Source organism: Neoarius graeffei, chromosome 10, assembly GCF_027579695.1.
Source record: "Neoarius graeffei isolate fNeoGra1 chromosome 10, fNeoGra1.pri, whole genome shotgun sequence".
In the NCBI taxonomy this organism is placed as follows: domain Eukaryota; kingdom Metazoa; phylum Chordata; class Actinopteri; order Siluriformes; family Ariidae; genus Neoarius; species Neoarius graeffei.
Genome location: NC_083578.1, coordinates 66,652,041 through 66,679,581, shown reverse-complemented (window position 1 = coordinate 66,679,581; position 27,541 = coordinate 66,652,041). Strand labels below are relative to the sequence as shown.

General features: G+C 42.3%; 1 protein-coding gene across 1 annotated transcript in view; it reads left to right on the top strand.

Annotated features, from left to right (window-relative positions):
* slc16a1b (solute carrier family 16 member 1b) overlaps positions 1 to 27,541 on the top strand; it is a 100,159-nt gene that overhangs the window by 64,731 nt on the left and 7,887 nt on the right. The window contains exon 2 of the mRNA XM_060932151.1: positions 12,946 to 13,229. Within this exon, the coding sequence (XP_060788134.1) occupies positions 13,013 to 13,229 (217 nt within the window). The 5' untranslated portion in view covers positions 12,946 to 13,012. The remainder of the gene's footprint in view (positions 1 to 12,945; positions 13,230 to 27,541) is intronic.

The window sequence follows — 27,541 nt, the reverse complement described above, 5'->3', positions numbered from 1 at the left end:
AGAGCTTTGCACGGTTTCAGTGCACAGCCTGTGTAGACCAAGCGCTCCCATTTCTCTCTCATTTGTCCGTTCTTTTGGGAAACGATGAGTACTAATCCCATCAAGATTGGTGTTGCTACAGCCTCCTACGATACATCCGTTAACCATTTTAATAATTACGCGATAACGTTGAAGAAATTTGCAGAAAACCACCAGGTTGTTTTCTCATAAACAGACCAGCGCTGACGTAGGATTCAGAGGGAGGCGTCCCGCACGCGACGTCACGAAAATCAGTGTTTGCTGGGAAATCCAAATGCCGAGTTTTTTTTTTTCCAGAGGCGGACCAATTCGCCTCAAATGGCTTGATTTCAACTCAATTTTTCTGGTATTGCGCAAGGTAAAAAAAAATTGCACAAAATGTGACAGATATTTGACCAAAGTTTAATATAAAATAGGAGAATTACATTGATCTTGCTCCTGAATTTACCCGTGATATGCACTTTAATAGAGGCTTGACAGCATGAGTGTTTGTGTGTGTAGGTAATCCCAGGGTGTATAATTCTGCACTATTGTGGAAGGAAGTAGATTTAAAATCTCTACAACACTTTCAGTTGGGTTACCTTTTTGTTGAAAGTTATTTGTCTTGGTAGCACGTTCATGGATGGACAAATCGGACGCCCACAGGCAGGTTTTATGCCCGGACTTTATTTATTTATTTTTTAAATTATGGTGGCTTAACGGGCAATTTTATATAGTCCTAGTTTCAATAACCAGGAAGAAGAAAACATCCTGTTCCTTATTTTTGCTGAACAAAGGTTTTAATTTGGTGTCCATGGTTAAACATGATTTGCTTTGAAGTGTGACACCATTGATGCTGGAACTATAGCTCGCACTGCTCGTTCCCAGTCCCGTTGTCTGCTCCATTACATGCATCTGGCTGACTATAAAACTCTTCCCCCACCCCGAGCCTGAATAACATGCATAAGTGACCTTTTCAGACTCAGGAACATGCAGGTATGTGCAAACAGCACTAACAAAGTTGAGGGCAGTAAACTTGTTTGTCTCCTGTTGATACAACATGCAGTGTCTCCTCATGGTTAAATATATCAGGGGAAAATAGTCACTCACTGGAATTAACAACTTGTGTGCAATGTGAGAACAGTGCAGCACATCTGGTAGCCAAACATGGTGTGCTATTTTAGAATTTGTTTCGAAGAGAAACATAATCTACTGTTTTGCTTCCCTTTTGTCTTTTAGTTCACCATACGTTTATTTCATTTTCATTTGCTGCCACCTTTTTGAGACGAGTTGATTAGGTTTCCAGGCAGTTAAAAGATGGGACTGGGAGCTTTTATTTGCCCAGTGGATTGCTCAAGTTTTTGTCTATACATACGTACGTATGAACAGTACCAGTCAAAAATTTGGACACCACCTAATTCGTTGGGTTTTTTTTTTCCTTTATTTTTATTAAAATACTTCATGTCTTAAAGTAATGACGGATGTCGTTTCTCTTTACTTAGTTGAGCGGTTCTTGATACATGGATTACTACAGTTGTGGAATAGGGCTATTTACTGTCTCTTTATTCGTCATTTACTGTTTGATCTCAAACACATTAAGCCAAGGTCACAACCGGACGTATGATTTTTTTGGCTGTGCGATTTTTGGCGTTTCCCAAATCGCTGCTTTTTTTTTTTTTTTTTTTTTTTTTTTTTGTGGAGAAAGACGCACGTTGGCCGTAAGTTTGTCTTGCAACCTGAAAAAAACGTAAGCGCCCATAGAGTTTGTTTGGCATGACAAAGAACCTCTGCGGCCGGTCTGCAACCAGTCTACGGGTCGAGAATCAGCACGTCACACGTGCGCCCTCCGTGCGTTTCTTGCGTTTTTTGCACATAGACCGGCCGTAGGAGCACGTACGGCCGGTTGTGACCGAGGCATTAAGAAGGCAAGAAATTGCCCTGATTTAACTTTTGACAAGGCACCTGTTAATTGAAAAGCATTCCAGGTGACTCCCTCATGAAGCTGGTTAAGATAACGCCAATAGTGTGCAAAGCATCCTCAAGGTAAACGCTGGCTACTTTTGAAGAGTCTAAAATATGAAGCATCACTTTTTTTGGTTTACCACATAATTCCCTGGGGCGGCACAGTGGTGTAGTGGTTAGCGCTGTCGCCTCACAGCAAGAAGGTCCGGGTTCGAGCCCCGTGGCCGGTAAGGGCCTTTCTGTGTGGAGTTTGCATATTCTCCCCGTGTCTGCGTGGGTTTCCTCCGGGTGCTCCGGTTTCCCCCACAGTCCAAAGACATGCAGGTTAGGTTAACTGGTGACTCTAAATTGACCGTAGGTGTGAATGTGAGTGTGAATGGTTGTCTGTGTCTATGTGTCAGCCCTGTGATGACCTGGCGACTTGTCCAGGGTGTACCCCGCCTTTCACCCGTAGTCAGCTGGGATAGACTCCAGCTTGCCTGCGACCCTGTAGAACAGGATAAAGCGGCTAGAGATAATGAGATGAGATAATGAGATGACAGTTCTCTATATGTTCCATATGTTATTTAATAGTTTTGATGTAGAAAATGGTCAAAATACAGAAAAGCCAATTTTCTTTGGGGGGGTGTATTTGGTTATCTGACCAGTTATAAGATTCCTAATCTTTGAGCACTGGCATATTTGCATACAGATGCATCCTGGGAGCTGCGAGCTGAGTTGGGAGGCCTCTGAATCCTCAGACACGTTTCATTAAGGTGCCAGAGACGTACGTTTTCTGACTTTTTTTTTTTTCTCTCTAAAGGCTCAGCCATGACTTCACTGCTGAGGCCCAGAGTCGCTGAGACAGATTTAGAAAGGTCACTTACAGTAAGTGAATTGGGTCCTGGGCTCACGCTAGCCGCTCGCACGTCCGCAAATTGCGAAGTTTTATTCCAATTTGCGAAAAGAAAATCATCTGTATTCGCATTTTATGCAAAAGTCATTTAAAGTTTAAGCAAAAGCCATCAAACAATTGCGATTTCTCAAGATAAACAGTACCTTTCGTGTCCATCTTCGATGTTTTGATTTATAACCAACGCCCCCGAGTTTCGAAGCCTCTTATTGGTAATTCTCGCTCATTAGTGAACAAGATTATAGCGAGGTTTGTTTAAAATAAATTATCCGACTTTACGTATGACAAAAACTTATCTAAAAAGTGAGATAACATTAGAATATTCTGTTAGCTTTCTCAGTTAGGGATTGTTACATTCCCCGCGGCAAAATAGGGGATGGGGGAAGCAACAGAGATAAACCAAAATGACCCGGGAGGAAAAAGAGGACAAGGAGGCGGACTCGGGGCCGAAAAGGAAACCGTTTTTATTCACAAAATAGAAAAAAAAAACTAAAGTCACTGGTCTCCAAACAAAGGAAAAACAAACACGAGTCAAGTTCTCTCACCAACAGTACAACAAACAAACCACAACCAAACAGATCCGGGATTACGCACGCGCCTTTCCCCTTAAAGGAGCAGCACACTCTCACTAGATGCGGCTCACAACTCTTAACTGTCACCGCCACAGCCCACCGGCTCACACACTCTCTCGAAAGGCGTCTCCCTCTCACTTTTAACATGGCCCCTCAACGAGGTGAGTGGGAACAGCTGCGTATAAGAGGAACGGGCGTCCACCTGAGAGAGAGAGAGAGAGAGAGAGAGAGAGAGAGAAAAAAAAAACACATATGCACCCACACATAACCACACACACGACCCCTGGCACCAGGGTCGTAACAGGGATAAAAACACGATATAACCATTCTAAAGACGTATTTTCTACATATCAACCCTGACAGAACTTTGGAAGAACTCACAGATGAACCAGGGTATAACGACCAAGTGTACCTTGTTTTCAGAGCGTTTTGACGCACATGGTTCAAAGTTTTGACTGCAAGTGTTTCATTTGAGAAATTAATGGTGAATATCATTATATTTGGGTTATGAGATTAATTTATAAGAAACAACCATTGATTTTAACTCCCTGAGCTCCCTTCATCCTACCCATAAAGACACGCCCCTCCCCCTAAACAAACAAACACACACACACACACACACACACACACACGGATCCCAATTATATACACACACACACACACACACACACGCGCATCTCAATCATGAACACACACACAATCCCAATCACACACATACACACATCTCAATCATGAACACACACACACACACACACACACACACACACACACACACACACAATCCCAATTATACACACACTCATACAGTTAGGTCCACATATATTTGGACACTGATACAAATTTTGTTTTTTTTACCTGTTTACTGAAACATATTCAAATTCTAGTTATGTAATGGACATGGACATAAAGTCCGGACTTTCAGCTTTCATTTGAGGGTATCCACATTAAAATTGGATGAAGGGTTTAGGAGTTTCAGCTCCTTAACATGTGCCACCCTGTTTTTAAAGGGACCAAAAGTAATTGGACAATTGACTCAAAGGCTATTTCATGGGCAGGTGTGGGCAATTCCTTCGTTATGTCATTCTCAATTAAGCAGATAAAAGGCCTGGAGTTGATTTGAGGTGTGGTGCTTGCATTTGGAAGATTTTGCTGTGAAGAAAACATGCGGTCAAAGGAGCTCTCCATGCAGGTGAAACAAGCCATCCTTAAGCTGTGAAAACAGAAAAAACCCATCCGAGAAATTGCTACAATATTAGGAGTGGCAAAATCTACAGTTTGGTACATCCTGAGAAAGAAAGAAAGCACTGGTGAACTCATCAGTGCAAAAAGACCTGGACGCCCACAGAAGTCAACAGTGGTGGATGATCGCAGAATAATTTCCATGGTGAGGAGAAATCCCTTCACAACAGCCAACCAAGTGAACAACACACTCCAGGAGGTAGGCGTATCAATATCCAAATCTACCATAAAGAGAAGACTGTATGAAAGTAAATACAGAGGGTTCACTGCACGGTGCAAGCCACTCATAAGCCTCAAGAATAAAAAGGCTAGATTGGACTTTGCTAAAAAACATCTAAAAAAGCCAGCACAGTTCTGGAAGAACATTCTTTGGACAGATGAAACCAAGATCAACCTCTACCAGAATTATGGAAAGAAAAAAGTATGATGAAGGCGTGGTACAGCTCATGATCCAAAGCATACCACATCATCTGTAAAACACGGCGGAGGCAGTGTGATGGCTTGGGCATGCATGGCTGCCAGTGGCACTGGGTCACTAGTGTTTATTGATGATGTGACGCAGGACAGAAGCAGTCGGATGAATTCTGAGGTATTCAGAGACATACTGTGTGCTCAAATACAGCCAAACTGATTGGTTGGCGTTTCATAATACAGATGGACAATGACCCAAAACATAAAGCCAAAGCAACCCAGGAGTTTATTAAAGCAAAGAAGTGGAATATTCTTGAATGGCCAAGTCAGTCACCTGATCTCAACCCAGTTGAGCATGCATTTCACTTGTTAAAGACTAAACTTCAGACAGAAAGGCCCACAAACAAACAGCAACTGAAAACCGCTGCAGTAAAGGCCTGGCAGAGCATTAAAAAGGAGGAAACACAGCGTCTGGTGATGTCCATGAGTTCAAGACTTCAGGCAGTCATTGCCAACAAAGGGTTTTCAACCAAGTATTAGAAATGAACATTTTATTTACAATCATTTAATTTGTCCAATTACTTTTGAGCCCCTGAAATGAAGGGATTGTGTTTAAAAAATGCTTAAGAGCAATTCCAGCGTTATGGACGTGACACTTGAACTCAAAATGGCAACAAATGACCCAGTGCATGTTTTATTGTCTCCCAGTATTTAAACAGGTGTTGCATATTTTAAGGCTGTACCATACTGGAGAAGTGATAGAACAAGAACAATTCCCATAGTACATCTAGGGCATGCCAGAAAATGTCAATAAAAGATGCGTTATGGATGTGACAGAAAAAGTATCACTTTTCTTGGGTGACTGTACATTTTTATCAAACTCTGTGAAATTGTAAACCTAATGTCGAAATGGAGATATCCATTTGATAGAGGGGTCCAAGGTGAATATTAAAAAAAATCTTTGTTTAAAATATTTTGTATTTCATGCAGAGTTTCGGAAGGAAAAGTCAGCGTTATGGATGTGACGAAATTCTGTTATGGATGTGACGCGTCTGAAATAGACATGGCATATGTTTAGAAAATCAGCAATTTAACCACCATAACCCTTTGAAAAACTCTCTAAATATCAGCTAAAACTATCAAAGTTCTTAAATGATATTTAGGATGGCTATTGTTTTGCTGTTTTGTGGATTTTAGCATACATTTCTGTGGCTTGTGGCAATAATATAGAATTGTACATGATCATAGTTATTCGTGTCATTAGCTAAAGTAGTGAAGGCGAAGGGAACAATTCTTGTGACAAATTGGTTCAACTTATTCACATCTGTAAAATACAGGCCTAGGTGATATCTCTGGGAGTGGTTTTGATGTATTACTTGTTGCTTTATTTTTGCATGGTGAGGTTGACATTTACATGGAATTGCCCTTTAGTTCCTCACATTTTTATGCAATCATTTTGTTCAACCCACTGAATTAAAGCTGAAAGTCTGAACTTCAACTGCATCTGAATTGTTTTGTTCAAAATTCATTGTGGTAATGTACAGAACCGAAATTAGAAAAATGTCGTCTCTGTCCAAATATTTATGGACCTAACTGTACATACTAGGGGTGGGCAAAAATATCGATACGGCGATATATCGCGATACTTTGTCTTCCGATTCAATATCGATACTCAAAATTTGAATATCGATATTTTTTCAAATAATAAATCATGTTTCAGACGGGTTGTAAATCCAGTACGACTTCCGCACCTCCGCTCTGCAAGGTGTCGCTGTGCCGCTACCTCACTGCAAGGCACTCTTCGTCTTCTCTTTTTTTCCCGGTGGTTGCAGTGAGGAAAAAAAACAAGCAAGCATGGCTGTTAACGTAAACCTAGAGATGCCGCCGAACTTTAAGGCAGATGTTTGGAGGCACTTTGGATTCCAAAGGAAAGGAGAAAAAAAACAGTGAGCTGGACAAAGAGTACGCACTTTGCAAAACCTGTTTCGCGCTAATTAGATATTCAGGTAACACAACAAACTTGCGAACTTAAAGCACGACACCAACCCGACATATTAGCTCAGCTGGAACCACCGAAACCCGACCCGAAGCAAACTACACTGGACAGCGCCAAAGTCCTCCCGTCTACTTCAGTGATGTGTGACTTACTGTAACTGTGAACTTAATTTTGTCATTTAAGACCAAAGGCAAGAAGCTGCACTTTATTTTGCATTTTCAATTTTAGTGTGTGTGAGACACTGCATTTTATTTTGAGTATTTACTCAAAGTTCAGAAGAAACGTGATTCACTGAGGTTTCAGTTCAGTTTCAGTGTGTGGACACTGACCCACACTGCACTTTGTTTCATAATTGTGCTCAGGGAGATTAAAATGCACACTGCACTTTTCAGTGTGTTCCAGACAGTGTGTTGTTCCTGCAAATATGTTGTAACTTGTGCTTGTATAGTTACAATAAAATGGCATGGATAATTTGAATTACATTGTTTTGACTCAGTTTGTCCCATGAATTATCACTATCATCTGATGTACATACAACTCGGATTTTAAGATGCATAATGCAGTTTACATTTTTCAGTGAACTATGTAGAATATCGCAATATCGTATCGTGACTCAAGTATCGTGATGCGTATCGTATCGTGACTCAAGTATCGTGATGCGTATCGTATCGTGAGGTCCTTAGCAATACCCACCCCTAGTACATACACACAATCCCAACCACACACATGCACACATCGCAATAATGAAAACACGCACACGAGGCAATACCAGTGGTTGAGATGTTAAAATAGAATTTTGAAAAAAATAAAATAAAATTAATATATTAGCAAGGCCAGCCACTGATGTTGGCCAGGTCCGACACTGATGTTGGCCAGGCCAACTTGGCCAGTTCAAATTTATACATGACCTTGGGTTACCATGGACCTCTAAATGGCCTCTAACTCCCAAACCATGGCAGATGAAGCTCAAGTTTGTATGAGCAGTTAATATGAAATCAGCATTTTCTTGAACATATGGGGCTTTTCCACTACCGACGCAGCTGAGTTGGGCTGAGCCGTGCGGTGCTGAGTTGGGCTGAGTCGAGCTGAGTGGGGCTGTTGGAGTTGCATTTCGACTACAACTGCGCTGAACCGTGCTGGCTGGAAGTGGGTGGACACATTGGGTGGAGTTAGCGAAAGTGGGTGGACATCACGTGATGTCGTTATGCGGCGCAAACAGTGACATCAGTGGCCTTTTAAGTGGTAGTCTTACAACCCGGATAGTAAACAATAAACATGGAGGACATTGAGTCGTTAGTGTTGCTGGTCTTGGTGCTGTCGCTTGTTGTCACCGACAACGCCAACAGATACTGGCAAGAGCGTATAGATGAGGCGAGGTGCATAATATTTGTCGTAATTCTTCTTCTTCCGGGTTTACGGTGTTTACAGATGGTGGTTCCCAGCGTGCTCACGGGGCGTGTGTGGGCATGTGAGGACACTCCTCCTCACCAATCAGTGCACAGGGGAGTGTCTCCTCACGCCCCTAGCCCCGTCAGCTCGGTTTGGCTCGCCTCAGCCTCACTCCAAAACCGTGCGAGTTTTGGGTGCTGAGTAAGGCTGAAGTGAGCTCAGTCGTGCTGCTCTGAGGTAGTCGAAACGCGAGCCATGTTGGGCTGAAGTGAGCTGAAAAAGGGTAGTGGAAAAGGCCCAATAGCATACATGACCTCGGGGGACCTTGAAAGGTCAGACTTGAGGTCGCTCAACTTGAATTGCCTATAACTCCCAAACCATGGCAGATAGAGCTCAAATTTGTATAGGCCACTAATATAAAGTGATGTATCACCTTTCCATTGAACATAGTTTATATGACTCTGTAAGGTTGCTCAACCTTGAATATTGTATACTCCCTAAACCATGGCAGGCAGAGTTCAAGTTTGTGTGATCAGCTAATATAAAGCCGTATAAGAGGATTCAAGAATAAATAAGCATGCTATGAACATAAATCAAGAACATGGAAAGACAAAGGCAGGAAACAAGCTTGCAAATACTATTGAAACACCAACAAACTACAATAACAATTCATTTTTCAGTATTATGTCAGTGCAAGAAACATTTAGAAATATAACATATCTTGCTAAAAAAAATTACTTTGCTAAAAAGAAAATTGTTCTTTTAGCGTTTCTTGCTAAGCGAAATTGCAAATTGCTAAAGAAAAATTTGAGTCTTTAGCACTTTTCGCTAAAACAATTTGGGTCCTCGAGTGAGCACAGGGGTCATGGAAGTTCAGTGAGCTGTGAAATGCCTACTGCCTGTGTAATGTCCTCTGGCATCTGCCAAGTCCCACACTGACAGTATTCACCTTAAATTGGAGGAGCTGGGAGTATTTTTTTTTTTAAATATATAGTGAGGGACTCGGTCTGGGTTTGTCTAGGTGTAAGCATGCGTATCTAATTGAGGTCTGGATTCTGAGTACAAGATGAGTTAGCATGCTGTTTAAAGGTAATGCTGTAATCAAAGTTAACAAGGTAATGATTCTTGGTTCCTCAGTAGACACATCATACCACTTTAGTTCTACTTGTGCCACAGTAGGACGCGCTACAATGCTCATGAGGACGGTAGGCGTTAATGAGCAGTCAGTGTTGGTTAAAGAGTTGGTGTGTTGTGCTGAGTATTGGGTAAACTGCGAGAAACTGCACCTTTAGTGCTGTAGTTACACCTTGCTGACTATATAAAATGGCACTTTCTGAAATTTCTGTTATTCTCTGCACGCTGCTCATAATCTTAAACCCTTTTTTACTGGAATATTTTTTGCAAGGTTCCTGTCAAATTATGGCAGAGGGCTAATCGAGTATGGGAATTGAAATAAATTGTATGGTCTGTCCTATGTAAGATGCTTTAGGAGTACACTGCAAAAATGATATCTTGGCAAGTGAAAATAGTTGGAACGATCTAGCATTTCTTATTAGAAGAAAACGACGCAAATTCTGAGATCATTAAACCTAGTTTTAGATCGCAGCCAACTTATTCTCAGATGTCTTGTCAAGTAAAATTATCTGTCCATGCAGCAAGATAATTTCACTAGGATTAAGTAACCTTCTCCTCAAATTCAGTTTTTCGTAGCGTAGACTTCACTTGAAGATAGCGAGTTTTACTTGGATCACAGGGAAGAAATACGGTTAAGCTTAAATAGTGCAAAGAAAATGCTACTGTGGATGGAAGTTGCTTTTAAATTACTGGCCTTGAGAATATTTTTAGCTCGAGGTAAAAACAGACAACCAAATTCAGCACGGGTGCTTAAATATGTACCATCCAGTGGGATGAGGCTTCTGCCAAATGGGTGAATTGTAGCAATCAAGTTGCTAGCCAATATCTTGCTTTAAAATAACATTAAGACCAAATGAGAATCTAACATGGGAGTCTGCTTGCCTATCTATTTGGAAATTTGTTAGAATACGCCTGTACCAGAAAACGCACGTTTCCTGAAACCAAACGGATAACTTGGGTGTGAGTGTTTAGGTTAGGCTAGCTGTCTTTATTTCCCTGGAGCCAGTGTTCCCAAACTATTTAAGCTCAAGACCCAAAAGAGAAATATGGTTTCTCACTGGGACCCAAACTTGCATTTGTAAACACCTGGCGCACACATGCTTAACGAATACAAACAACACATTGTTTTGATGGTGGGAGTGTCAGTAACGTTGAACAAATACACTTTGCTGTCTAATCCACATTAGGGACAAGGCTGCGAGTCGGGGTCAGAATTGAAATGTTAATCGGGGCTAGCAGGATGTCAGCAGTCACATTTAACACAGACAAGTAATGTTAGCTGGCTAGCTAGCTGTTATACCATTAGTAGTTTTCCCTATTTTATGCATCCTTTTAGCAGGAGATATGTACACGGTGTACTTAACTGATCACAGCTTTATTTCAGAATTGACTTTTATTTTCAGAAGGTTAATAACCAGTTTATCTCATGCTAATCTCACACTGGGCCTTCAAATTTGGCATGGGTTTTACACCGGATGCCCTTCCTGATGCAACCCTCCCCAGTCCATCCAGGCTTGGGACCGGCACTAAGGCCCTGTCCACACGGCAACGGATTCAGGTGACTCCGATACAATTGCTTATCGTTTAGGCCTGGCGTCCACACGGCACCGGCGTTTTGGGTGCCCAAAATGCAATCTTTTTGAGAACGGGTTCCAGAGTGGAAAGATCTGGCAACGTTGCCGTTGTGAAGTCGTCTGGATGAGTAGAACGGATTTGTTTATGATGACGTCACAACCACATGACTGTGAGTGCTTCACGGCAGGTAGAAGTGTAACGAATATCACCAGGAAAAAGCCTTACAGAGCACTAGTGAGAGTGAAACACGAGCTTGGATATTATTATTATTATTATGTTCAGTGTTAGTTCACAGTAGTAATGCAAGAAGCAGAATAGTGACAGTAATAGTGAAGCAAAAACATGCAATTGTACAAACACTGCAGCTCTACAGCAAAATATTCATTTATGAAATGGTCTGATTCTTAACACCAGTAGTGCCAATGATCTTCTCATTGCGATGCGAGTTGTCAACAAATCCTATAACTTGGTTCATGAAACGCGCTTACAAAATATTTTCACTGTGAATATTTATTGTGTAATGGTGCAATCCCGCCAGCAAAAATAGGGGAAAAAAGGAGCGATCTCACCTCTTCAGATGTTGATTTAAGTCCAACAATACATTCCTCAAAAAGGGCGTAGAGGAGCAAATTAATCCAATTTATTCTGGACCATTAAAGACGCCGCCTTCCGCGTAGAATCATACGTCAGCCTCGCCGCCATATTGGAGAGGTCAAAGCGGAGAATAAAGATTCATGTGCTGCCTTTAACTGTACCAACAGGTTTACCGTCCAAACGAGATCACATGGGATTACCTTTCACAGGTGAGAAACAAATTAATCCATCAACGTGTAGTATTCAATTTATTCTGGACCATTAAAGACGCCGCCTTCCATGTAGAATCATACGTCATCCTCGCCGCCATATTGGAGAGGTCAAAGCGGAGAATAAAGATTAGCTGCGTTTAACTGTACCAACAGGTTTGCCGTCCAAACGAGATCACATGGGATTATCTTTCACAGGTGAGACTGGAAAAATACTTTTCATTGTATTTGGTCATTATAATGTAATTTTACAAACAGATTTTCCTGACTTTGTGGCTAATATGAAGTCTCGCGCATTATGTGCATGCGTCCTTACTTCTTCTATTGTTCTGGTGTCTCCGAAGGGACCGTCTTACAGCGCCCCTAGAGGTGTGGCATGTGTATTGCATCGTTTTCAGCAAGCGTTGCGTTGCCATATGGACCTGATATTTTACTGATTGTTGCCCATTTGGACGTGATATATTTTTAAATAACATCTCGTTGCCGTTGTCGTGTGGATGTAGCCTAAGTATGCAGTGTCTTGTACACACACAGTGGCTGGGTATTTTACCTAATCTGCATGTCTTTGGACTGTGGGGTGAACCCACACAGACACAGGGAGAACATGCAAACTCGGAATCTTCCCGCTTAATATCGTATTGGATCTCCAACTGCATGTGTACTTCCCTACACACACGTGCGTGCACACTCTTAATTATTGGTTCGATTGTTGATTCAAACAAACATTCGAGTACTGTGATGGTTGTGAGGGGTTTTTTTAAGAAACGGAGGAAGACCAGGCTTCTGTGTAATCTTGCAATCAAAAAAAATCTATAATAAATAGTGCTAATTCTGGGTTGGGGCGTGCAGATCCGTTTTTGTTGTAGCACAAAAAATGGTCTACGGTTAGTTGTTTGCAATGGATGCATGTCAGATTTTCACCCTCTTTGAATTTACATGCTTTAAGACTAATGATTTCTCTTGTCTTTCTCCCAGGTTCACGGTGTGTCGCTCAGCTGACTGTGTTCCCCGAACCTGATTGTTGTGTACAGGACGTGTAGAGATGCCTCCAGCAACAAGCGGCCCAGCGGGCTACACCCCTCCCGAAGGGGGCTGGGGTTGGGCCGTCGTGGTCGGTGCTTTCATCAGCATTGGCTTCTCCTACGCCTTCCCCAAATCCATCACGGTTTTCTTCAAAGAGATCGAGGTGATCTTCGGTGCCAACAGCAGCCAGGTCTCATGGATCTCCTCCATCATGTTGGCGGTCATGTACGCTGGAGGTTAGTGCTCACTCCAGCTGTGTTGTGTTTTCACTTTCTTTTCTAGCTTTCTACTGCACAGAAGTAAAATAAGCAAACAAACACAGTTGTCTTTCTGTTCAAATAGTGGACTGTGGTCTTGGTCTGATGTGCTACTGGAAATGTGTATTACGTGACGTGAAATCAAAACTGAGCTTTATGTGATTTAGTTGGTGTTCATGGTCATAATCAGTATAACTTAAGACAAAATTCTTGTTTTTAACTGAATTGTCTGTCTGATTCTGTTCAGAATGGACAAAAGCAGAGTAAACTTAAAGTTTTTTTTAATTAATTTATTTCTTTTTTAAATTTCCTAAAGTCTCTTGGTGAAATCCCTATGTAATTTACACTCTCATGTTTTAAACTCCCATATTTTATCAATTCCTGCACAAATCATGTAAAATTTACATGCAACATCACCTCACTGATTGTATAATGATGCAGTGTGGGAACTAATTTTAAAGGGATAGTTCGGGATTTTTGACATGAATCTGTATGGCATCCCCATCAATAGTGTCGTGCAAACACACTGACTTACCCCGACAGCATCCTGTGAGTCCAGTTCTTGTCCAGTTTTGGTCCAGACGAAAGTAGTCCGGCAAGTTTGTTGGGGTCACGAAAGTAAAACGTTTTTTGTCTCAAAACAGTATGTGTTCAAAAGAGTGATATATTTGCATCACAAAACCGTTGCCAAATAAAAAGTCAGACCTCGAAATCGCTTGGCGCTATTTTCCTGCGCGCTGTCGGCTTCATCCAGCTGCGGCTCCAGCTTCAAGGATAAGCTGGAGCCGCATAAGTAGGAGTCCCGGCGGGTGGTTTGTATTCGATTCGTTTATATCCCGACCTTGTTAACTGTCAGATTTATGTTCATGGACCCGGTAAGCTGGTAAATAATATTTATTTATTTATTTTTTCTTTACCAAATTCTAACAGAAAACGAGAGCGCCCGAAAGGGAAAGCTGAGCCGAGCCGCCTCAGGGCTGTAATGCAAATTGCTTTCCTCCTCAGTATACAAGTGCGCTTCCATGTCAGGGAAAAAGAAACTACCACTGCTGCCTGTGTAGTGCCCTATTTATACAAATAGGAGTCATTCAGGATTCAGCCATGTTTTTGCTCCGCGTCATGGCTGAATCCTGAATGACTCCTATTTGTATAAATAGGGCACTACACAGGCAGCAGTGGTAGTTTCTTTTTCCCTGATGGAAAAATGCTCTGATGGCAAAATTAGCGGTGGAAATAGACCAAACAATACAGGCAAACCAGTAAACAGAATTTCAACACACCTGTCAAAGATTTTACACTTCTGTTCGCTGAATATCCTAACAATCACAAACACAGGCTTTGTAGGATTCCCCTCCACAGGCATGTTTCTTCCACAAGTCTTTATCTAAAGTGAAGGGCGATTTGATTGGTTTTCGGCGTCACGTGACCTTTTCTGTTGGTGGGAGTTTGATTTCGATTTTATTTTATTTTTTTTATTTTGCATTTTTTTTCAAGTGGCAATTCCGAGAACCAACTAATTAAATTGGTGTGGCCTAAGCAGACAGATAAGGGCCTCTGCATGCTCTTGCGACAAGGCTTTCGCAGATAGCTTTTCGCCGACAGTTGTAATTTATCGTTGAGCGGGGAGTAATAGGCGTGCGCGATGTTATTCACCACCACAACGCAAGGGGGCACGAAGTCGCAAAATCGCTAGGAGTAGTTGGTGGGTGTGGTTAGTGGAGTGTTTATCCTCCGGTTACTTATAATGACTAGAACTGGAGTCGTATAGATGTACGTACTTCCTCACTTCCTCGATCAACCGCTCTTCGTGCTGCTCCAGCTTCGCTCGTGTTTTTAAAAATGGCGGTCGTGAAAACAAACCAAGCCGGGAAAGTAGGGAAGCGGAAGTGTGTGTACAGCGGATGTAGAGTGGACCAATCAGAGCCCTCTTGTCTGCGACGCTGTCTGCGAGGCTTCTGCGGTGGTCACAATTTTTGGGAGGTGTGCGCAGAGCGTCTGCGAAGGTGGGGGGGCTACGCAGACGCCATCTGCGACGCCATCTGCGAGGACTGTGTTGTCAGCATAAATTGGCCTTTAGTCTGAAATGTCTGTCTGTCTGTCCAAATTTCAGTCTGTCTGAACAACTGACCAAAGGCCTAGAACAATGCAGCTGGGGGTCTGGGGCCTGCCTTAGAGCTCCAGAAGCTGGAGGGCTTCTCAGCTATTTCCAGGCACATTTTTGTGATCTTCAAAGGCCAAGTTACACTTGACGTTAGTTGCTAATTACACTACAAATTGTAAATTGTATTCAAGAAAATGTCAGATTCAAGAAAACTACGCTTAAAGTTTTATACCTAAGAAAACAGTAGTACACAGGTCAGCTCCATGTCTAGAAAAACGTATGGGGGGCAAGGATGTTCCAGTTGGTTACTACTTACTGGTATATAGGTACTATAATACTCATCGTCAACAATGACAGTTTTTCTATACCATGTTTATAATAAGTCTGTAAGAAATTTAGCAATTAATAATACAACTATTCTTACATAGAGTTAAAATCTTGAGTACGAGATTCCAAGTAACTTGGTAACAAAATGACTTTTAAAATGACTCAAAACTAGACGTGGTCATTTCGTTTGGCATTCAGACTAAAATCTGCTGAACTAGAACTTAGAAAATAGAAGAAAAAAACTTCTAAAATCTCAATCCACATCCTCCAAAGCATATGACACTGACGGTCATTATGAATAAAAAATGCACATAACCATTGATTGGCAGTTTGGCACTTAACATAATACTGTACTGCAAAGTTTCATGTAAACTGAACTCTTAATCAACTGACTGGATTGATCAGATACCGTCGACCCTAAAACACTAATTCACTTGCATCGTGCAATAAAAACAGTGAATACAGAGTATTATTATTGTCTTATTTGGTGTGTCACTCGGGGAGAGGGAAGTGTCTGTAAATTTTGGTGGGACTTGGACCTTCGGTGGCCTGAGTTATGAATTTTTAAAGTCGCGCACGTGGGGGGGCCCCCCCCCATTTCACAGGCTGTGTTACGACCTGACATATTCATCCAGTGCAACATTTGGAAGAACACTGGAAGTAGATTAGACCCATAGCTTTGCAACTTTTTTCATGGGCCAAATACAGATGGACAAATGTGAAAATTACCGGTCAATGTCCGCTGGTCCGGCCTTATTTCTCACACTGATGATTGGAGATGAGTGAAGGGCATGTCCAAAACTGTCTACACCAAACACGTGTCTGATCAGTTTCTTCATTGAGTGAGCTACAGCTGATTAGTATAGAGGTTAGAATTTTATTAGAGATCTTTTTAGAAAAAGATTCTAAGATATTATAGCTAGATAGCCCAGCCCTTCCTGATGCAACCCTCCCCAACCTATTTGAGCTTGAAACCAGCACAAAGTATGCACTGCCTTATGCAACTCCAGTGGCTGGGTATTTTTGCATAATCTGCATGTTTTTTTTAACTGTGGAGGGAAATCCACGCAGATACCGTGCAAACTCCACACAGAAAGGCCCTGTCGGCCATGGGGTTTGAACCCAGAACCTTCTTGCTGTGAGCCAACAGTGCTTGCATGTATGCACACTATACTTTTTATACATAATGATAAGTGAAGTAAAGGCATAACTGTTCTCCGAAAATGACTGCAGTCTCATTGGTCTGTTGTGAAAGAAGTGCCTGGTGTGTTATTTTGAGTGGAGTCACAGTGGTTGTCATGGTAACAAGGACTTCCTGTGAAATTCTGGTCTTGTTGGTATATGGTGGCTCAGAGGGAGAGAGAGAAAGCAAGCATGCATTTGAGCAACCTGAGTGTACAGATAAAATGATGATGATCCTGATTTCCTGAGCAATGAGTAAAGCCTGTTTTTCTCACACTCACGGAGTTTTTAAGACCCTTTTCCACCAAAGCAGTTCCAGGGCTGGTTCGGGGCCAGTGCTTAGTTTGGAACCGGGTTTTCTGTTTCTACTGACAAAGAACTGGCTCTGGGGCCAGAAAAACCGGTTCCAGGCTAGCACCAACTCTCTGCTGGGCCAGAGGAAAGAACCGCTTACGTCAGCAGGGGGGCGGAGTTTTTAAGACCAATAACAAGACCGCGAAAGATCGCCATTTTTAAGCGACGAGAAGCAGCAGCTGTACAAACGCGAAGTCATCCATTATTATTGTTGTTGCTGCTGCTGCTTCTTCCGTGTTGTTTTTGCTTCGATATTCGCGCCAAGGTTTATGCAAACGTAGCGACGTAACTGACGTATACAGCGACGTAATGACGTGGCTTCCCTTAGCACCGCGAGCTTTGGAAAAGCAAACTGGTTCTCAGCTGGCTCGCAAGTTGAACGAGTTGTGAGCCAGCACCAGCACTGGCCCCGAACCAGCCCTGGAACTGATTTGGTTTGTTTAAGGTGGAATTCTTTTTGCTTTTATTCTGCCTCACGTTCTGTATAAAATGTCCGAATGCAGAACATGGGCGGGGTCTGTGTGTTTCCTCCTCTGAGCCGGAACAATTGGTAGCAATAGAGCTGGAATCGACACCTAGGTAAGAAGGACAGCTGAAATGGCGGGGGCAAAAGGGTGACGGGGGAGTGGGTTGAACCTAGACACTCTACTTTTTACTTTCCAAGACGAGCACAAATTCAAACATCTCTGTCTATGGTGTCTCTAAGGTCCATGTACCTTTTTGGCTCAACTCAAATCGCTTCTTATTTCTCAAACCGTCTCTGGTTTGCGGAACGCCATCATGCAGTGTAAAACATACTGGCGCAGCTTCAGGCTGGCTTTATTTGGTTCAGTGTAGATCACCTAAAGCTGGAATATTGAGGTGCCTTCTTTACACCAATATTGCAGAATATCTGTGTAAGAAGGGCTTTCGACTACATGGTCATGTTTCTTTCACAGAGAACAATGGCCTAATCGGTCATAATCAACTCATTCTCCCAGTATATTTAATCCCTCTTCTCAGGCTTGAGCTTTTACCTTAACATCTTTGGGATAGCATTTTCTAGTTTGTATAATAACATGTAAAGGCCAGTTCATACTGTGTATTAATTTTCTGTAACAGCAGCTCTGACACTTGTTCGTTATTTATTACCTCGACCGGGACAGAGTCCACCAGGGGGCAAGGTATTGTTTTCGGTCGGGTTTTTGTTTGCTTTGTAAACGATATTACGGGAAAACGGCTGGATCAATCTTTATGAAACTTTCAGGATCGATGGCCATTGGTCTCAAATAGAACCTCCAACATTTTGTGGGTCATCTGGTCAAAATCGTTTTTGTTGTGTCTACTGCCTCGTATAGAAGCGCTAGCCACTATGTCATCATGCTGTAAGAATGTACAGTAAGTGTAACAGTCACACACTGCGCATGCACATACACGTGTTCCAATTAAAATGGCCGGTGAGTGTATACAATTCGGTTCACCATTCGAAATAAATGGACTAGACTAAAGAAATCGCTTTCAGACATGTTTATGCTGATTACAGAGGGAAAGTGCATTCCACTGAGCTCTAGCGCTGGGCCATTTCTGGGAAATAAGAGTTTGGGTCATGGCGACAGCATGTGTATGTCAGCCTCGGTTCGGAGGTTTCAGTTTTAAAAACTGTAAGAGGTAAGAATAGAATAATATAAAGTACAGACACTTGGTATATTTTACTTCTCTGGGTTTTTTATTTATTTTTTTAATTCATTTTTTGATTATGCTGAGTAAATTAAAAAATATATGTACAGGTAGTCGTCGACTTACGACTGTTTGGTTACGACTGACCGGTCGTAAACCGATCTGGTCGTAAGTCGGCCTATGTTAAATGAATACAAGTATATTGTGATGTGTAATGATATTGTAATCATCTTAGTCTTATTTTATCAACATTTTCTTATTTCATTACCTTGGCTCATTTGGTTTAAGTCCAACACTGCATGCTACACTGCGTACAGTACAATTCGTTTAATATGTGCAAAACAAAAAATACGAAATACAGGTGTGAAAAATAGAAAACATTTTAGTTTGAAACATACCAAAATACAAATGTAAAACAGAGCAAAATACAAAACTTGGTGACCGCTGGCATCACTGGTGCTTGGCTGTGGGTCGTCTACGTCATCATCAGCTGTTGCAGCGCTCGGGCTGGCGGGAGCATTTGCTCGTTTCATAAACCAGGAGCTGGGGCGGAAACTGTATGACGGAGTGCGCGAGGGAGCGCGAGTGTAAGGGTTCTGCGCATGTGCCTGGAGCTGGGGCGGAAACTGTTGTACGCGGCGAGAGGCGCTGCCGGGAGCTGGGGCGGAAACTGTCGTACGCTCAGCTGGGAAACACTTGCCAGTCATAACCAGACGGTCGTAAAGTCGCATAGGTCATAAGTCGACGACTACCTGTTTTTATACACTTCCTTCATATTCATCATAAGTGCAACCGGGTGAGGTTTGTTTTGCCTGGCAACACTTGTTTCTATAGTAACAACTTCTCCATGGATCTATATGGTGGATGCTGTATGTAATCCAAAGCTTCTTATAAATGTTTTGTTTTTTAAAGGTGTTTATTAAATCAATCAGTAATGTATAATCCATGCCCTTGTGGCGTTTTCGGTGTCTGAGGAAGTTTTCTGTCACAGGAAGATCTTCAGGACAGAGGACTTTACGTTTTGAGGTTTTTCGGTAACACGAAGCTGCTTTTTTGTGTTGACTATTAATGGGAGCTATAACAAAAACCAACTTGCCTCATATACCAGGCCTTTCAATTACATGAAACCTGCGATGGATAACGTTGTAGGCACCCAAATTAAAAAGGTGCCCAAATTAAGGTCAAGCACCCAAAATATGCTACCAAAAGTAAGAAAAACGAAATGTTGATTTAAATAAACTTGGCTGCATAAAACCCAATGTCTTGACTTTCTTCTTTAAAAACACTGAAATTAGTGAGAGTTGGCATGTATTTCTCGTAATTGACATGAAATCTGCACCATTCCCATGTTCTTCCGGGTTCGTCAAACTAGCCGTAAGCCTCGCGCAGAGCACGAATTCTCCAACTGCAATCGGCACGCCACGATTTCGTGGAGAACCGAGACTCGCGTACCAATGACCAGGGCGGGATTTCCACATTAGGCAAATCTTTCTTCTTCTTTTATATTGTTTTATGGCGGTTGGCACAGAGCTTTTAGGTGCATTACTGCCACCTTCTGGACTGGAGTGTGAACCAGAATGTTTACTACCCTCTTGTGCTAAATTCTCCTAATTCCTGTATAATTTAAAACCTAAAAATAGCCCTATATCCCACATTATCCAACCTCAACTGCAGTCTCTCTCCGATACCTTGTTTCATATGATTTTAAATCAGGTCAAAGACTGAATAAAAGAGAGCTATTCAGGACACAACTGTGTGGATTTAAGATGCAGCTTGGATGACTTGGAGCTTGGTCCTCTTGTTGATAGACTTAGACACTGGCCTTTCATTTAAATTAAAATCTTTTACCCGACTACATACTGTGAATTGCACTGCCAATTCTTGTGACTGAAAAACCTTTTGTGTCACAGGTCTGCTACAGGTTCGTCTCTTTGATGGCAACAGTGCAGAACTTGCTTTTTCATTCACAGGCTCCTTTCCTCCAGGCTCTCCTCAGGCCCCAACACATCTTTTAAATACTAACTAATTATTTTTGTCATGTTCATCAAGAGGGATTAATGCTGTAGACACTTTGCAATAAAGGTAAAAATAACATTCATAGATTTCTTTGTTTATTCATAACTTTGTAGCTAAAAAAGCAGCAGCAGGTTTAAGCACTGGGAAAACAGCACTTTGCGCGTGCAGAAAAGCCCAAATTACCCTGTATCACGACGGGAAAAAGCCCAAATTCAGAAATACAGGGTGTAGCCCAAATTATGTAAATGAAAGGCCTGTATACATCTCATCTCATCTCATTATCTCTAGCCGCTTTATCCTTCTACAGGGTCGCAGGCAAGCTGGAGCCTATCCCAGCTGACTACGGGCGAAAGGCGGGGTACACCCTGGACAAGTCGCCAGGTCATCACAGGGCTGACACATAGACACAGACAACCATTCACACTCACATTCACACCTACAGTCAATTTAGAGTCACCAGTTAACCTAACCTGCATGTCTTTGGACTGTGGGGGAAACCGGAGCACCCGGAGGAAACCCACGCGGACACGGGGAGAACATGCAAACTCCACACAGAAAGGCCCTCGCCGGCCCCGGGGCTCGAACCCAGGACCTTCTTGCTGTGAGGCGACAGCGCTAACCACTACACCACCGTGCCGCCCTTCATGAAATGTGTACATGCATAAAAGAGAGATTTAAATGTTAACCACACCTCTAGCTTTTTAATTCAAGCAGCTTACAATTTCCAGAAAATGTTATAATGGAATAAAATCCGCCACCCACCCACCCTCTGTCTGTCTGTCTGTCTGTCTGTCTATACAATCAAGTACGCAAAGTTTGGTCTTCTAGGATCAGACACAGGCCTTGGTTAATAAGAAATAACTAAGAATAATGGTCTGATTTTGAAAATGAGGGAGACTGTGTTTAAATGAAGCAATTTTGCACAAGATTGTTAGTCAGTCAATGAAACTAACTTCCAAAGAAACCATGAATGTGTGAGCTGGCACAGGATGGGTACTCCTACTCTTCACACAGACAGCATTGTACAAACTTGCACACGCAAGTTTCTGCACGTAGCCTGTATGCCACCTCACACGCTTGAGTAGCTTTGGTAATGCCAAAGTGACAGTTGAGCGATTAGTGTCGAATTAAGTACCTTGAATTCAATAGCTGTATTACTGCATGCATAAAGTGTGTTTCTGATAAACGCCCCGCTCCATTGGCTGATTTGACAGGATGGTGTGAAAACTTCCTGTGATGTCTGTCGATATACAGTTTCAAGATTAGATCTCTCAAAAGGAACTGCATGCTGGATGCCAAAATGCTGTGTGTAAGTTTATTTAGGAAATAGAAACTACAGACTCACTCTGTAAACGATGTGATCGTACTTTGACAAAATAAACTAGACATGCATTCCTGATTTGCTTCCATTCCACCAACTGTACCCTGTTTATACTGCTGTTGCTTTAAACCTCTGCTTTGAGTGAATGCTCACACTGAACGCTGGATTGGTTTACTAGTTTGGTCAGGATGGTGGCCAAACGTCAGTAATGCAGTTTGAAGGAGAAGGTGTGTGTGTGTGTGTGTGTGTGTGTAGCCCTGAAGCAGATGGCTTATATTTGGAGGCTGGAGCTGAGCGGAGTGGTGTGGAATCTGTTCAAACTGATAGGAATGAAAAATGTCTGAATAACAGCCCTGCATCGTAAAGTCTGTCCTCAGCTTTTGGTACAGGCTATGATGTCTGTTTTGAAACTGATCCACTATTTTACTTTCTTTCCTTTTCTTTCTTCAGACAATTGTGGTGTTACTGCCTCAGTGGGAATGACCTTTGGCAGCCTAGCAGCTCTAGAGTCGTTTCTCTACCACCCCCCCAGGTTATCTGCTCAGATTGTGACTTTAGTATTTGGGGAAATGCCTGCATTAGCCCGATCGCAGGATTTTAACAGCTAAAGTCTAATCGGATCATTTGAAACTCTTAACATAAGAGGATACTCTACACTTTCCAACAGTACTTTTCTATTTGGACTACAGGAGATGTAGCAGAATTAATTCAAGGCTAATTTGTAGAGGCTTAAAGGCTTCCCAGGCTTGGCTTGGCTTGTGCATATATTATAAATCACTGTTTCTTAACCACTGGGCCACAATTTTTTAGAAGTGCCATCAGGTGGACCACAATTTTTTTTTTTCAAGTTTGAAGCCAAATACTAAATATTTCATCATGATGTAGTGTCCCAAATCCAGTAGCTGGTTTGACATGCACATTTCAAGTGGAATAAATACATTTGTGGGTAAATTAAGAAGAACAGGTCTTTATTATTGTCACGTTCCTCCTTTGCATTTAAAACACACACCCCACCCCAACACACAGAGCGTGCACATGCACTGAGCAGAATAAATAAAGCTGTTTGTTGCTAAATTATATGGATCAGTGATGTCTGCTGGAAGAGAAGAGCAGGGAGGATTGAGAATCGAGCGACTGTGGTTTGTTTACACCCGATACTAAAACTTCTAGCGTCCTAGCAACCATCGCAAAGACGCGTTAAAAAAAGCCCAGAAATTCCTCCTTACCCGGGCAAAAGCGATACAGGATTTATCTTGTAGTCTCCTGATCCCCAGATCTTTTAACCCAGCCACATATAAAAAGTTGTTCTCCTGCACGCTCTTCCAGGTTTCGTCTGTGTAGAGCGATGTCTGTCTGCAACACCAGGTAGTTTGAGATGTCAAGGAACTCAACGGATGGATAATTTTCAACTCTGAATGAATGAATAACTTTATTTAAACACGATAAGTTGATCAGCAGAGCTGGTGGGGTTGTGCATGTACAGATACAAATAATTACAAATGCAAAAGACTAAAAATATACACAGACTTTAAAAAAAAAACTTAATCTGTTGATTATCTATTAATTATCTTCACATTAAGTTAATTAATAGTACTCATAACTATGGTCTTTGTATTTAGTTATGGCTACAAAAGGATCAAAATTTATTCTCCTCGTGTCAAATTTAGCTTGTACGTTTTTCTTTCAGAGGAAAAATCCTTTTGTTAGTGTGTAAGGATCTAATCCCATTGAGTGGCTTCTGTATCCACTTCTTTTGAGTGTACTTCTTGATTTTAATAACTTGCATGTTTGCTGCACACAAACATGGCAATAAGTTCTTGTGTTAATGGACCAGACTCCACTTTTGGATCATTAATCCCTTTTGACTGAGAACGCCCTGCATGCATGGTTTGGCTTCTGGCACATCCATACAGTTTTAAATACAATACCTACAATTAGAAACAGTTTGTTTTTACTGCATTTATTTAATGCATTAAGGTTCCCATCTGTAACAGGGAGTGATGTTGCATCCCATTCATATACTTTACAATAGATTATTAGATTCTAATAGAATAGATGAGCTAAATTTATTACAAACGAGAGGCATTTGCTGTAAAACCTTTCGGCCATTGCCTCCATGCTGAAACTTTTTTTTTTTTTTAATATTATTTATTTATTTATAATTGCTTAGAGACGTGAGTTCTAGTGTAATGGTGGCTGAACCTTATCAGTCCACAAGTGCCCTGCTCAACGTAATTACTAGATACATGGGAAGGCTTCACTGAATCACTTTGACACCTGTATTTGGGCAAAATGAGAACATGGTGCCTGGAATGAGGTGGACATTCATGATTACAGTGTGTGAATGAACAACCACTCATGTCTACTGACTATAGTTGTAGTCTTCAAGGTAGCATAACAAACTACCACACACTGCCCTCCAAAATGTCTGGAAGTTGAATGAGTCTGTGTGTGTACGTGTGGGAGAGTTTGTGCGTATGCACACCAATGTGTACTTCCATTGTCCTGGTTTGTAATGGAATGTCTGTGTGGTCGAGTACAGAGCCACCGAAGCCTGTCAGAATATATTAGTGTATCTGGTGGTCAATTGGCGGATTACCAAACCATCCTTGCCTGTGGTTGGCTGCATTCCCAACTCCTCTTAGCTCACTGGCCAATAGTTAGAGGTTGTCCTATTTTGCCGGACTAAAACCAGTTATACCCTTTTGGAATTTTTTTTTTTTTAAATAAGCATTTGAGCACAAAGCCACCTCTGAGCAGTTTGCTTTGCAGGCTGGAACTGTAAAGGAGCTGTCTTATCTGAGCCTAAAGACACTACTACACAGAACATGCCTCCCTCTCAATTTGACTAGTAATAAACCTGATAAGGATGTGGAGACACTGTAGATATTTAATCTACTTAAAGGTCATAGGCAACAATTGGACGTGAAATGTAGAATATCAACTTTATTGTCTAGAAGAACAACCCAAAAAGTGAATTCAATCTTCCTGGTGTCTAATTTGCACCATAAAATTGAATAAAATGCTTAAAATATACTGTTTAGCCCAATTTCCGAAGGCTTGTTTGTTCTGTGTGGAGTTTGCATGTTCTCCCCGTGTCTGCGTGGGTTTCCTCCGGGTCCTCCGGTTTCCCCCACAGTCCAAACACATGTAGTTAGGTTAACGTGAGGTGGCCTTGGGCTGAAGTGCCCTTGAGCAAGGTACCTAACCCCTGACTGCTCCCTGGGCGCTCTAGTGTGGCTGCCCACTGCTCTGGGTGTGTGTGTGTGTGTTCACTGCTTCAGATTTGTTAAATGCAGAGGATGAATTTCATTGTGCTTGAAGTGTGCATGTGACAAAGGTTTCTTCTTGTTTACATCTCACTTATGCGCACTTTCACTGCCAGGGGGCAGTCGTCGTGACATCATTTAAGCCAAACAGACCTGGAGCAGGCGGCACGGTGGTGTAGTGGTTAGCGCTGTCGCCTCACAGCAAGAAGGTCCTGGGTTCGAGCCCCGGGGCCGGCGAGGGCCTTTCTGTGTGGAGTTTGTATGTTCTCCCCGTGTCCGCGTGGGTTTCCTCCGGGTGCTCCGGTTTCCCCCACAGTCCAAAGACATGCAGGTTAGGTTAACTGGTGACTCTAAATTGACCGTAGGTGTGAATGTGAGTGTGAATGGTTGTCTGTGTCTATGTGTCAGCCCTGTGATGACCTGGTGTACCCCGCCTTTCGCCCGTAGTCAGCTGGGATAGGCTCCAGCTTGCCTGCGACCCTGTAGAAAGATAAAGCGGCTAGAGATAATGAGATGAGATGAGACCTGGAGCAGCTCTGTGTTTACACTTATGGGTGGCACGGTGGTGTAGTGGTTAGCACGGTCGCCTCACAGCAAGAAGGTTCTGGGGTCGAACCCAACGGCTGGCGAGGGCCTTTCTGTGTGGAGTTTGCATGTTCTCCCCGTGTCTGTCTGGGTTTCCCCCACAGTCCAAAGACATGCGGTTAGGTTAATATGGGACGGCCTTGGGCTGAGGTGCCCTTGAGCGAGGCACCTAACTCCCAACTGCTCCCCGGGTGCTGTTAGCATGGCTGCCCACTGCTCTGGGTATGTGTGTGTGTGTGTGCTCATTGCTCACGTGTGTGCATGTGTGTGTTCACTGCTTCAGATGGGTTAAATGCAGAGAGGAAATTTCACAAGTGTGTGATGAATAAAGTTGTGCTTTCTTTCTTTCTTTGCGAACCAAGCACATGTTTAGTAGGTTCATTTATTTAACCACTTTCTAAATATACTTTTTTTTTTCTTTTTTGCGCTGTAGAGAAACTTACAGGGCTAGTTTTCAACAATTCAGTAACATATACCAGGACATTTAATGGGGTTCCCCACTGATGCGCACAGGGGCGCACACACACACACACACACACACACACACACACACACAGTCCCTATAATAGAACGTGGATTTGTTTATATTGCTAATATACTTTATTGCTCATATTAATACAAGCATCATTACTATTTATAGCCTACTCTAAACATCCACACAAACATTTAATCATGTTAGTCAATAGCATGTTAGCAGGTAGCCATTGCAAATCAACTTCAACGTAGTGGCCACTTTATTAGGAACACTTGTGTAAAACCATGCACAGACCCACACAGTACCAGTCAAAAGTTTGGAAACGCCTTCAAATTCGATTTTTTTTTCCCCCTACGTTGTAGAACAATACTGAACTCATCAAAACTATGAAATAACAAATGCCTATTTTTTAACGTTTTGTATTTCTGATGGAAGTATCAGGCAAAAATAAGGCTAACGAGATAACCGTGAGGGCCCACTGCTACAGATCTATGAAGAAAACCGATACGTCACACCAGCTGAGAGTAGGACTGGTTAAAATGACACCTTCAAAGTTCTGTTGAACATGTTCAACACAAGTTCTACCCTTGCTCTTACTTTGATAACCATAGGCAAAGATGTTGGTAGCTAAATGCAGCTGAGTAGCTGAGTGGGAATCATTAGCAGGCTATTTGGTCTATAGCAGACCTGGGCATTTTCCGGCCCGCGGGCCGCATCCGGCCCTTTGGTTCATTCTGACCGGCCCGCGTAAGGTTAATTAGAAATTACAAAATAAACGTGAGTGTGAATGGTTGTCGGTGTCTGTGTGTCAGCCCTGCGATGACCTGGCGACTTGTCCAGGGTGTACCCCGCCTTTCGCCCGTAGTCAGCTGGGATAGGCTCCAGCTTGCCTGCGACCCTGTAGAACAGGATAAAGCGGCTAGAGATAATGAGATGAGATGAGACATATTTTCTAATTTTACCCCATGCATGGACTGAATGTGCATTGCTTTTATTTTGAATTTG